Source organism: Phacochoerus africanus, chromosome 2 (genome assembly GCF_016906955.1).
Source record: "Phacochoerus africanus isolate WHEZ1 chromosome 2, ROS_Pafr_v1, whole genome shotgun sequence".
Lineage (NCBI taxonomy): Eukaryota > Metazoa > Chordata > Mammalia > Artiodactyla > Suidae > Phacochoerus > Phacochoerus africanus.
Window position 1 is genome coordinate 130308781 of NC_062545.1, and position 13497 is coordinate 130322277.

The 13497-nt window shown below is 36.2% G+C and overlaps 1 protein-coding gene across 4 annotated transcripts in view; it reads left to right on the top strand.

Moving 5' to 3' along the window:
* The window catches only part of UBR1 (ubiquitin protein ligase E3 component n-recognin 1), a 139907-nt gene that overhangs the window by 63695 nt on the left and 62715 nt on the right, over positions 1-13497 (top strand). For all 4 annotated transcript variants that reach the window (XR_007133108.1, XM_047766565.1, XM_047766566.1 and 1 more), the window contains 6 exons: positions 1234-1297; positions 4364-4488; positions 8018-8070; positions 9282-9384; positions 12113-12161; positions 12538-12692. Coding sequence is in view for 3 of the 4 variants with exons in the window: in XM_047766565.1 (XP_047622521.1) it covers positions 1234-1297; positions 4364-4488; positions 8018-8070; positions 9282-9384; positions 12113-12161; positions 12538-12692 (549 nt within the window). In the remaining variant the exon portion in view is untranslated. The remainder of the gene's footprint in view (positions 1-1233; positions 1298-4363; positions 4489-8017; positions 8071-9281; positions 9385-12112; positions 12162-12537; positions 12693-13497) is intronic.

Consider the following 13497-nt stretch of genomic DNA (forward strand, 5'->3'; position numbering starts at 1 on the left):
TACATCTGTAATGGCACTGGTATTTTTAATCTTTCTTGATTCAGTAGGTGAAGGATGATGTTTAATTTTCACTTCCAGTTCTTTAATTATCAGCGATGTTGACCATGTTTTTATGATTATTGGTCTTTTTTTCCCTTTTTGGTAGTCAGTTATCTGTTGCTGTTCTCACCCTTTTCCTGTTTTTGTAAAAGTTCCTTATTTAACAAGGATATTAATTCTTCACTTGTTATATACTTGGTACATTTTTCACAGTTTATAATTTGTCTCTCAAGTTTTATCAAACTTCATTATTTTAATATTTAATACCAGTTTATGAAGTAGCCTTTGACTACTTTGAATTTATGAATGACATTATTTTATTCTTTCAAACTAGAAGTCACTTGCAAAGGACCAAAGGGTAGGATATAAAATGCAAAGCTAATTTTTAGTCATGTTTTATACTTAGTGAAAATGAATATTTGGAGTTCCCACTGTGGCACAAAGGGATCAGCAGCATCTCTAGAGTGCTAAGGTCCTGGTTCAGTTCCCAACCAGCGTGGCACAGTGATATAAGGATGTGGTGTTGCCTCAGCTGCAGCATAGATCACAATAGCAAGCTCAAATCTGATCCCTGGCCTGGGAACTCCATATGCCACGTAGAAGCCAAAAAAGGGGGAAAAAAGTGAATATCTAATTTACTGTAATATTTAAATAACAGGTATGAGAGTTCCATTATGGTGCAGCAGGTTAAGGATCTCGCACTGTCACTGCAGCGGCTTGGGTTGCTACTGTGCTGTGGGTTTGATCCCTGGCCCGAGAACTTCCACATGCTCTGGGTGCAGCCAAAAATGAAAACAGGTGTTAGGGAAGAGTACTCTCACCATAGCTGCTGATAACTTATCTATTTGAAACTACTGTTTCACCAACCCAGGTAAGAAGGAAGCCAATGGTAGAGGAAAAATTAATGATTAGAATTTCTTTGGTGACTTAAGGCTAAATGGGAATAACACGAAATGATAATGGTAATGAAAACAACAGTAATATTTAATAGTTGTTATTGAGTTCTTATTATGTGCCAAGTATTGGGAACCTTGTTGAATTTGAAGTTAAAAAAAAGGGAATTATTCACCTTATAATTCTCTGTTGCTAAAAGAAAATACTGGATGGATTGGACCATGAATCTGATCCAGAAATGTATGTTTATGCAGTGTTTTGTTTCTTATATAACTAATTTTTTCTTTTATAATTCTGTAGGATTTGATTAAACAATATAATACCTTAATAGAAGAAATGCTTCAAGTCCTCATCTATATTGTGGGTAAGATTAAAACATGTTTTGAGGAGTTCCTGTCATGGCGCAGTGGAAACGAATCAGGCTAGGAGCCATGAGGTTTCGGGTTAGATCCATGGCCTCTCTCAGTGGGTTAAGGATCCGGTGTTTGCCATGAGCTATGGTGTAGGTTGCAGACGTGGCTCAGATCTGTCGTTGCTGTGGCTGTGGCATAGGCCAGCCTCTATAGCTCTGATTAGACCCCTAGCCGGGGAACCTCCATGTGCCGAGGGTGCGGCACTAAAAAAAAAAAAAAAAAAAAAAGGTTACTTTTTAGAGAGAACACTGAGAACTGTAAGTTATTTTATTCTTCTCCCAAGTACTGCAGAGAATATTAGAGTTTAATGTGACTAATGTGATTGATATGTTTAGAAACTCGTTTTTCAAAAAGCACCCTCATGGCTCAGTATGTTAAGGATCTGGTGTTGTCACTGTTGTGGTTCTGGTTACAGCTGTGCTTCAGGTTTAATACCTGGCCTAGCAACCATCTGCATGCTATGGATGTAGCCAAAAACAATAAAGCACTGCTATTACATCTTCATTTTACAATACCTGATTTGTAATTATTTGGACTTGATTATAGAGGTCTGGGATATAATTATTATCCTTGTTAGAAATATAGATGAAAATAACTATACATTGAGTGCCAAAAATGTTTGTATATATCAAATTTCAATGTAACAGTGGTCTGGGTCATTTTATTAAATTATTTGTGCAAGTATTTGTCATATTTTTACTTTTCTGTATTCTATATTGTTGTCTGTTGATTTTACCAAGTAAGTGAAAATTCAGCACTTCTGATTCTGTCTCTTGTTTCTTACTTTACTGCAGAAGACACTGCTTGGTATTAGTAGGTCTGACTGAGGATTCTAATCAAATCTGAAAACATGGATTTATTTTACTTGTCAGAGATCAAGTTGCTGGACTAGCTACTTGTTTCAGTAAGAAGTGTGGTTAACTTTCATTGCTAAGTGATATGTAAATTTTCCAGGCACTTGCTGTCCTGGAATAACTCCAGAGTATTCCATAGGAAACTGCTTGAAAAAAATGGACAAATTAAAAACCTGTAAAAGATTAAGTTGATGATATACTTTATTAAATTACAAAAACTTGAGAATTTTTGTGTTTGTTCTTGGAATATTATATGAAGAATCTTTTTTTTTTTTTTCCTTTTTTGGCGGTACTGTGGCATATGGAAGTTCCCAAGCCAGGGATCGAATCTAGGCTGCGTCTGTGACCTATACCACATCTGTGGCAACACTGAATCCTTTAATCTACTGCACCACAGTGGGAACCCCAAGAATTTCTAATGCTTTACTGTATTTTTGCTGTTTTATATTTTTACTTTTTTTCCACTATTGCTACTATTTTATTTTATTATTGCTGTTATTACTTTGCTGTTACTGTGTTTATTCACATTCATTGGATATTTCCTTCTATGTGATTTGATATTTAGTTAATACTTGGCAGAGTCCTATTTTTAGGAGTCAGCTTTTTTTTTTTAATGGCCACATGGAATGTGGAAGTTACCAGATATGAGATTGTATCCGAGCTGCAGCTGTGACCTATGCCACAGCTGTGGCAATGCCTGATCCTTTAACGCATTGCACTGGGCCAGGGATCTAACCTGTACCTCTGAAGTGACCCTAGACATTGCAGTCAAATTCTTTACCCACTGTGCCATGGAAGGAACTCCTAGGAGCCAACATTTTTAAAAGTGTGTGTGTGTGTGTATAAAATCTCTTGTTATATAATGGAGAAAACATTAAGTAATGTAAAATTTGAATTAGGAATCAGAAGATCTAGTCTTGGCCTTGCTACAAACTGTCGAGAGCATGACATTTACATTTTTTTTCTTTTTTAAAATTACTCAATGAATTTTATTGCATTTATAGTTGTACAGTGATCATCACAACCCGATTTTACAGCATTTCCATCCCAAACCCGCAGCCTATTCCCCACTCCCAAACCTGTCTCATTTGGATTCCATAAGTTTTTCAAAGTCTGTGAGTCAGTACCTGTTCTGTAAAGAAGTTCATTTTGTCCTTTTTTTGATTCCTCATGTAAGTGATAGCATTTGATGTTGATGTCTCACCATCTGACTGACTTCACTTAGCATGACATTTACGTTTTTAGGGTCCCAAATTCCTAATTTGTAAAATGTGAAAGTAACCTACATGAACTCCAAGGTTCTTTTCTAGCATCAAACTTCAAGGAGATAGTGTTTTGGTTAAAAAAAAAAAAAAGAAAATTACAGAAGTTTTACAAGGGTAAAGAGGAATCAGTCTGTTGGAAGTGAATTAATAAAATATCATTCTTTGGCTAATTTTTAGAATTCATCAAATCTGTTAGGCAAAGAATTCCTGTCTTTGTAACAACACTCTTGTAGATATCACAGGGCTTTGTAGAGATGAGGTGTTGAAAATCAGTGGTGACATAAGGTCAAATATTGTAAACCTTCTTGAGCCAATGGGAATTAAGTGCATGAAGTTCTCATAGTTAATGTAGCTTTTTTTGTCTCTCCATTTGGTAGTTAATTGAGATGAAAAATGGAAACCTGTTCATGTGGGCCTTTTAGCAATACCATCCATCCTGATACATCTTACTCTTTTGTCATTTAACCCATAAATACATAAAGCATTTTGTTTTTCAGTTTTCACTTTGTTCATTCTTAAATAACAAGTAGAGATAAAATTGATAAAGATCTTGAAAGAAAAGGTATTGTTCTGTGATGGCCACTGCTCATTCAATGCCATCTTCCTTGTTTTCTGGATTAGAAACATATGCTAATTTAATTGAGGGGCCTTGTTTATAATGTGTGAGTATGTGTATACGTGTGTGTGTGTTTTAATTCAAGAAAAGTCCTTTGTTCTTCAGGTCTCTTCATTTTTTCTTCCTCTTTCAGCAACTGTATCTTGTTCAGATTTAGGAACATCTTCAAATAATTTTTGGTCACTCTCACAGATTTAATTTAATGCAATGTTCTTGATGGGAAGAGATTTAAATGGAAAGCAATTACTTTATTTTACTTTTTCTCTTAATTGTTTGTATTAGGAGAGCGTTATGTACCTGGAGTGGGAAATGTGACAAAAGAAGAAGTCACAATGAGAGAAATTATTCACTTGCTTTGTATTGAACCCATGCCACATAGTGCCATTGCCAAAAATTTACCTGAGAATGTAAGTCCAATTTTGTTTTTTACTCTTACTTCAAGATAGGGTAATTTTTTTTTTTTTGTCTTTTTGTCTTTTTGCTATTTCTTGGGCCGCTCCCGAGGCATATGGAGGTTCCCAGGGCTAGGGGTCGAATTGGAGCTGTAGCCACTGGCCCACGCCAGAGCCACAGCAACGCAGGATCCAAGCCACGTCTGCAACCTACACCACAGCTCACGGCAACACCGGATCCTTAAGAGATAGGGTAATTTTTTCCTTTAATTGGAAGGTACTTCAGAGTTTTAGGAAAATCTTTTTAAGGCATTTTCACAGGTGAAACTATCAGCATTAATTTTTTGGTGGTATAAATTTTAATTCTTGGCTTTTGGACATCAGGGAACATTTTAGACATATTCTGGCTATTTAGGAAACATTTTCTAGCAGAAAAACTCTTTGATTTTTTTACTTTAAGATTTCTCCAGGAGTTCCCGTCGTGGTGCAGTGGTTAACGAATCCGACTAGGAACCATGAGGTTGCGGGTTCGGTCCCTGCCCTTGCTCAGTGGGTTAACGATCCGGCGTTGCCGTGAGCTGTGGTGTAGGTTGCAGACGCGGCTCGGATCCCGAGTTGCTGTGGCTCTGGCGTAGGTTGGTGGCTACAGCTCCTATTAGACCCCTAGCCTGGGAACCTCCATATGCCACGAGAGTGGCCCAAGAAACAGCAAAAAGACAAAAAAAAAAAAAAAGAGATTTCTCCAGAGGATGGAGTTCCCATCGTGGCACAGCGGAAAGAATCCAACTAGGAACCATGAGGTTACGGGTTTGATCCCTGGCCTCGCTCAGTGGGTTAAGGATCTGGTGTTGCCATGAGCTATGGTGTAGGTTGCAGATGCGTCTTGGATCCTCTGTAGCTGTGTCTGTGGTGTAGGCTGGCAGCTACAGCTCTAATTAGACCCCTAGCCTGGGAACCTCCATATGCCACAGGTTCAGCCCTAAAAAGACCAAAAAAGATTTCTCCAGAGGAGAACGGGGCTTCCTGAAATAGTAAGACTATTTGGATCATGTGTTAGTGTGGGTATTCTGAGAAGCAGACACATGTCAAGACAAAACATTTAAGATTTTATTGGAAACAAATAAAAAAAAATGAGAAATGGTGAGGAAGGTGCGTAAGGCTTGGGGAACCATTAGATTTTGACATGAGTCTGACTCCAATTGAAGCAAGGAGGAAAGGTAGGGTAGCTTGGAGCATCCTAGGCTGCTTGGTAGTCTCGAGAAGGCTTGATGCCTTCCCATGTCCCCCAGCGTGAACTTGCATTAGTATCTCAGTTCCTCTAACTAGAGGCCTGCAGGGTGTTGTCACCACAGGTGATGTTTATGTTCAGTATTACTGATATTGAAGTAATAATTCTAAAGGTTGAGTCATATTTTTTACTTTGATATTTAATTATGAATTAGAGCAATGATTCCTAAAAGATATGAGACTTACCTGTATTATGAAGGCTTTCTAGAGAAGTAGAATAGAGATAAGCTTTGACTATTGGTCTTTTTCCCCAAAAATATCTGTATCTTTTTCCAATTTCATTGTTAACTGATTCTCAAACTTTGTAATTTAGCATGTCACCTTCATAATTTTTACACATCTATCAATTTCATAATTATTAATACATTTTAAAGTCATTTACATTTTTCCTTGGCATCTTTCTATCAGTAATACAAGGAATATTAGGTCTGACATTTTCTAGATTATTTTTTCCTGATAAATATTAAAATAAGTGAATAGGGGAGTTCCCGTCGTGGCGCAGTGGTTAACGAATCCGACTAGGAACCATGAGGTTGCGGGTTCGGTCCCTGCCCTTGCTCAGTGGGTTAATGATCCGGCGTTGCCGTGAGCTGTGGTGTAGGTTGCAGACACGGCTCGGATCCCGAGTTGCTGTGGCTCTGGCGTAGGCCAGTGGCTACAGCTCCTATTAGACCCCTAGCCTGGGAACCTCCATATGCCGCGGGAGCGGCCCAAGAAATAGCAACAACAACAACAAAAAGACAAAAGACAAAAGACAAAAAAAAAATAAGTGAATAGGGAGTTCCTGTCATGGCTCAGTGGTTAACGAACCTGACAATCCATGAGAACTTGGGTTCACTCCCTGTCCCTGATCAGTGGGTTAAGGATCCGGCGTTGCTGTGAGCTGTGGTGTAGGTCGCAGATGCGGCTCGGATCCCAAGTTGCTGTTGCTGTGGTATAGGTTGGCAGTTACAGCTCTGATTCAACTCCCAGCCTTGGGAACCTCCATATGCCGCAGGTACAGCCCTTAAAAAAAGACAAAAGACAAATATTAAATAAATAAATAAAATAAGCAAATAACTTCAAAATTTTAAGAATATGTAACTATGTACCACCTAAAAAAATTTCATGTACCAGTGATGATATACATACCATACTTTGTCCAAAAAAAAAAAAAAAAAAGCTTTAGTGTATACCCTGATGTTTCAATGTTTATCTCAAGTACTTTTTTTTAAGTAAGCTAAATTTCTTTATTGAAATATAGTTGATTTACAATGTTGTGTTCATTTCTGCTGTGTAAATTTCTCAATTTTTGCAAGACTATAGGAATCTATGAGCTTACTTTAGTATCTTGTCTTGTTTTTTTTATCCTGTGTTGTTGTTTTTTTTAGGGCCACACACATAGCATATGGAGGTTCTCAGGCTAGGGGTCTACCCGAGCTGTAGCCCCACCAGCGTACTCCAGAGCCATAGTAACACCAGATCCGAGCCAAGTCTGCGACCTACACCATAGCTCATGGCAATGCCAAATCCTTAACCCACTGAGCGAGGCCAGAGATCAAACCCGCAACCTCATGGTTCCTAGTTGGATTTGTTTCTGCTGCACCACGATGGGAACTCCTTTTTATCCTGTTTTTAAATGACTTCATAAAAAAAAATACCTTGTTCAGGGAAAGGTTCAGGTCATTCAGAAAAAAAAATGATAATTCCAAAAGTCAGAATACATTTGGACATCTATATGTGTTAATATATGTATGCTCTAGATCCCATTTATTTTGTTACATTGATTTTAATAATACAGCATGGGCATGTGCTTAAATGATGTGTGTGAAGAACATACTACATAAAGAAAAGCTCTTTTTCTTTGAATTATTGGTTGTATGTATATACATATATGAGGGCAGACTTAGATTAAATTTGTTCCTTAAGCAGTTTATACATAGATCTTACCTCTGTTAAGAAATTGGTCCCTGGAGTTCCCCGGTGGCTCAAGGGGCTAAGGATCTATCATTGTCACTGCCATGGCTCTGGTTCCTGCTGTGGCACAGATTCAGTCCCTGGCCTGCGAATTTATACATGCCGAGGGTGTGGCCAAAAAAATTGGTCCCTCAAAACAAAGGTCATTGGTTTTACATCTAATTTTTAAATAGTGGTAATTAATCTTTTTAAATCGTTTACGAAACATTTCAGGAATGCTGTTGAAAGTATTTCAGTTCACTGTAAGGGAAGATAAAGTCGTTACATGAAGGTAAAAATGACAAAAATATTGTTTTAACAGGAAAATAATGAAACTGGCTTAGAGAATGTCATAAACAAAGTGGCCACATTTAAGTAAGTACTTAATATTTATGCTTATTCTGAGAGGTACCAGTCTTTTTCTTGTACTTTGAATACTTTGTAGAAGCCCTGAAGTTCTTCCCTGAACTCTCAAGAATAAGAATGGGGTATAGACATATCCCACGTTGCTGTGCCTGTGGCCTAGGCCGATGGCTATGACTCCAATTGGACACCTGGCCTGGGAACCTCCATATGCTGCTGGTGCGGCCCTAAAAAAAAGACAAAAAAAAAAAAGTGGAATACAGACAGAAAGAGTGAGAATAAAGTCCATACTCTAGGTACTTAGTACATGTATGTTGAAGAAGTGATTATTTTTGGTAGGTGAATGAGAAATACCCATTTGTGATATTAGGTGACTTAATAAGTAAACAGAGAAATCTTTCCTATAGTTTCTTTTCTATCATATCTAAGCCATGACTTCATTTATTCTGTTAAATTTTTATTTTGTATTATACTAATAGTAGACTTTACATTATTTTGTAACTTTCTGATTCTTTGAGATACATAAAATGGAAATAAGATTTTAAGTGGATTCATTCTTGAAATAAAAAAAATTGATACTGATAGTGATTTTTCTTTTTATAGTATTGTATTTATAAATTGCTAATTTCACATAACTTTAAAAGTAGAGTATGGCTTTTTTATGCTCTAATAATGTTCAATGAAATATTTCACTTACATCAACAGAGACCAAAAGCTGTTTAATGTGCAGAACAAGTATGGTATTACTCCTTTTGGCCCTGACGCTTTTCCTTATAGTTCTCTATAGAGGATTCACCACTATATTTTCATTTATAGTTTGCAAAGACATGATGTCTTACTACTACTTTACATTTGCCTTTAGGCAATGCAGGCTTTACTTAAATAGGCAATCTTAGGCTTCACAGGCTAAAAAAGAAGCCTTAGGGATTTAAATAGGGCATGGGATCAGATCTATATAGTATGAAAAATAAACTTCTTCAGGTTCATTTGAATTTCATAATTATGGAACACAGCTTAGCTCTTATCAGGACTTTGGGCTTACAGTCTAGGTTTTTAGTCTTCCTCTTAAAATTTGTCATTTCAGTTTAAGCAAGCTGAATAAGATAAGATTATGTTTTCTTCCTCTAGATTTTGACTTTTAGATTAATTTTTAGATTCTTAATTTGTCTTACTCTGTACTTCAATAACACTGCAGTTCATCTCTGTATTTTCTCTCTTTTTAGGAAACCAGGGGTATCAGGCCATGGAGTTTATGAACTGAAAGATGAATCATTGAAAGACTTCAATATGTACTTTTATCATTACTCAAAAACACAGCATAGCAAGGTAGGAAAGTTATCCTTTTCATTAAATAAGACTTTATGCTTTCTAACTCCATAGAAAATTACCTGGTTTTTCTGTAGTTCACATTGGTTCTCATTATTAGAGACTATTATCTTACCTAAGAAATTAAAATTAAATCAATTATGTTATCTAATATGTAGGCACTATTCAGATTTTCCTAATTATACCAAAGATAGTCTTTCAAAATTATTTCTTTTTTTTCAAATTATTGAAGTATAGTTGATTTAGAATGTTGTATTAATTTCTAGTATATGGCAAAGTGATTCAGTTACATCTATATCTATATATATTATACAATATTCTTTTTCATATTCTTTTCCATTCTAGTTTATTACAGGGTATCGAACATAATTCCCTGTGTTATGGAGTAGGACTTGTTGTTTTTCTATTTTACATATAGCAGTTTGTATCTGCCAGTCCCAAACTCCTAATTTATCTCCCCCCATCCCCTTTTCCCTTCGGTAACCATAAGTTTCTGTGTCTATGTGTCTATTTCTGTTTCACAAATAAGTTCATTTATGTCATTCTATTTTTAAAGTTTTATTGACGTATAGTTGATTTACAAGGTTGTGATAATTTCTGCTGTACAACAGAGTGATTCGCTTATACATGTATACACATCCACTCTCTTTCAGGTTCTTTTTCCACGTAGATTATCCCAGAATATTGGGTAGAGTTCTCTGTGCTCTATAGCACGTCCCCGTTCGCCAGTCATTCCTTATACCTCAGTGTGCATATGCCCCAACCCCAAGTCCACTCTCCCTCCCCCTCTGCACCTGTCCCCTTTGGTAACCATAAGTTTTTCAAAGTCTGTGAGTCATTTCTGTTCTGCAGATAAGTTCGTTTGTATCCTTTTTTTAGGTTCCACATATAAATGATATCATACGATGTTTGTCTTTCAGTGTCTAACTTTACTTAGTATGATAATCTCTGGTTGCATCCATGTTGCTGCAAATGGCATTATTTCATTCTCTTTTATGGCTGAATAATATTCCATTGTATATATATATACCACATCTTCTTTATCCATTCCTCCGTCAATGGACGTTTATTGCATCCCTGCCTTGGCTATTGTAAATAGTGCTGCAGTGAACATTGGGGTGTGCGTATCTTTTCAAATTTTGGTTTTCTCTGGGTTTTCCAAGAGTGGAATTCTTGGATTACATGGTGGTCCTATTTTTAGTTTTTTAAGGAACCTCCGTTTGTTTTTCTATAGTGGCTGTACTAATTTACATTCCAAACAACAGTGTAGGAGGGTTCTCTTTTCTCCACACCCTCTCCAGCATTTTTATTTGTAGACTTTCTAATGATGGTACTTCTGACCAGTGTGAAGCAATACTTCATTATAGTTTTGATTTGCATTTCTCAAATAATTAGTGATGTGGATCATCTATGCATGTGGTTTTTGGCCATCTGTATGTCTTCTTTGGAAAAATGTTTATTCAAATCTTCTGGATTGGGTAATTTGTTTTTAATTATTGAAGTATGAGCTGTTTGTATATTTTGGAGATGAATCCCTGGGTCACTTTGCTTGCAAATATTTTCTTCCAGTGCCTAGTTTGTCTTTTCATTTTGTTTATGGTTTCCTTTGCTTCGCAAATGCTTGTAAGTTTGATTAGGTCCCATTCATTTATTTCTGCTTTTATTTCTGTTGCTTTGGGAGATGGACCTAAAAAAACATCGGTACAATTTATGTCAGAATGTTTTGCCTTGATTCTCTTCTAGGAGTTTTATGTGTCATATCTTATATTTAAGTCATTAAGCCATTTTGAGTTTATTTTTATGTATGGCGTGAGGGAATATCTAATTTCATTCATTTGCATGCACCTGCCCAGCTTTCCCAGCAACACTTGTAGAAGAGACTGTCTTTTCTCCATTGTATATTCTTGCCTTTTCTGTTGAAGATTAATTGATCACAGGAGTGTGGGTTTATTTTTGGGATCTCTGTTCTGTTTCACTGATCCATATGTTTGTTTTTGTGCCAATACTATGCTGTTTTGATTTCTGTAGCTTTGTTGTATTGTGGGAAGTCTGTGAGAGTTTTTCCTCCACCTTTGTTCTTTTTCCTCAGGATTGCTTTGGCAATTCTTGGTCTTTTATGGCTCCTCCAAAAATATTGTTTTTAATTGTCTTAAGGGTGGGAGAATCCAATCAAAGATCATGTACTTTATTGTCTTTTGTAACATTGACATTTCTATAATAGTAGGCTAGTTGTCTTTTAGAATACCTTCTATTCTGCATATGTTTGACTGTATTCTCATGATTAGATTTAAGTTAAGTATTTTGGAGCAAGAATACTACATAAGTGATATATTACATCACATCACTAGGCACATAATGTTTATTTGTCCCATTAAGGGGTGATATAAGTTTGATCACTTAGTTAAGGTGATATCTGGCTTTGTCCTTATAAAATGAATAATTACTAATTCATAGTACAATACCTTGTGTATAATAGACACTAGGTGAATATTGTTGACTGAAAGAATGGGGACTAAATTGCTGATAAAGGATATTTCCCATCTATTTTGCAATGGCCTTCTCTGGGATAGCTATTTTGTTTCTGGGATAAGGTAGCATCTGAAAACATGTTTCAGTATAAGAAGTCATTTGGTAGATTCGTGGAGCTTTCTTGCCTGCTTCCAAGTATTCCACTGGTTTCATGCTTGTTAAGCAGAATATTTAAAAATAGACTTTTTTTTCTTAATAGGCTGAACATATGCAGAAGAAAAGGAGAAAACAGGAAAACAAAGATGAAGGTAAAAAAGATTCTGGATTGACTCATTTTGACTATATTCTGTTTTGTATCAGCAAAACATACAGTGTTTTTGTTGAGAGTTGGCAGCTAATGCAGCTAAGTGCAGAGAACCCTTTGTTTCTTATTCACATGTGAAGATACAACCTATATCAGTCATGAGAGAATTTAAAATTTTTGACAAGTGGAGTTTATTTTGGGTGACTTACATAGTGACTCATATTTCCCTTGACATTGATATTCTCAGTGCTTTAAAGGTAGTGAAGATCATGTGTTGTTTTGCATATAATATATGTGATCCTGACATTTGCAATTTAGCATGTAAGATAACCCAAATAAAAATGTACCTGTTTTTCTCTTCTGATCTTGACCCATTTTAGCATTACCACCACCACCACCTCCTGAATTCTGCCCTGCTTTCAGCAAAGTGGTTAACCTTCTCAATTGTGATGTTATGATGTACATTCTCAGGACCATATTTGAGCGGGCTGTAGACCCAGATTCTAACTTATGGACTGAAGGGATGCTTCAGATGGTATGTATACCTAAAATTTTTTCTCTATGTCAGATACTTTAGCTACTTCATAGAATTCTTGAGGATCTGGAGAAGATCCCTGGTTAACTGGCTTCAGTCAGAACTACAACTAGAGTACCTGAGACCTAAGGGTCATTAAAAATAGCTTAGATATGGCACAGTGACACATCCTCAAGTTTTTAGGATCCTTATTCTTGGGAATCGTTTATAGTTTAAAGAAGAAGAAGAAGAAAACCTATTCCTGCTAATAATGAATTGGCATGTAATTATCGTAACAATTTTCTATATCTTTTATTTCACTTGTATTATAAGAAGACAGTATAATAAAGATTGAAGACAAGCAGGTCTAGGCTTGAATCTTGGATTACCCCACTTCCCAGTTAAGGAGCAAACCTCACTGCTCAAAAGGGTTTAAATATAGTCATTTTATTGAGTTGTAGGATTAGCTCATTAAATGGAAGCAGCTATTTTTTTTTCTTGATACTCTTAGAGATAAATTGATAATGTCACCTTTGGTAGCCGTAATATTTATTTAGAACCTGCTTAGCTAAATTATCCTTGGATGTTATTGGTCTGGAGGCTCTAAATGCTATCTTACTGTGTATATTTCAAATTTTGTATTACAGCAATAAACATATCCAGTAAAAATTTCAACCCGTAGAGACATACTTGAAATCAAAAGTTAAAATTTCTCTCCCTGCCTCCCAGTGCCCTGCCTAAAAGTTTTCTATCTTCTGAAAGTCATCCCACATTAGTGCATATAGGCCTACCTCATGCTTGACAGATTCATAGTCCATTATATGGA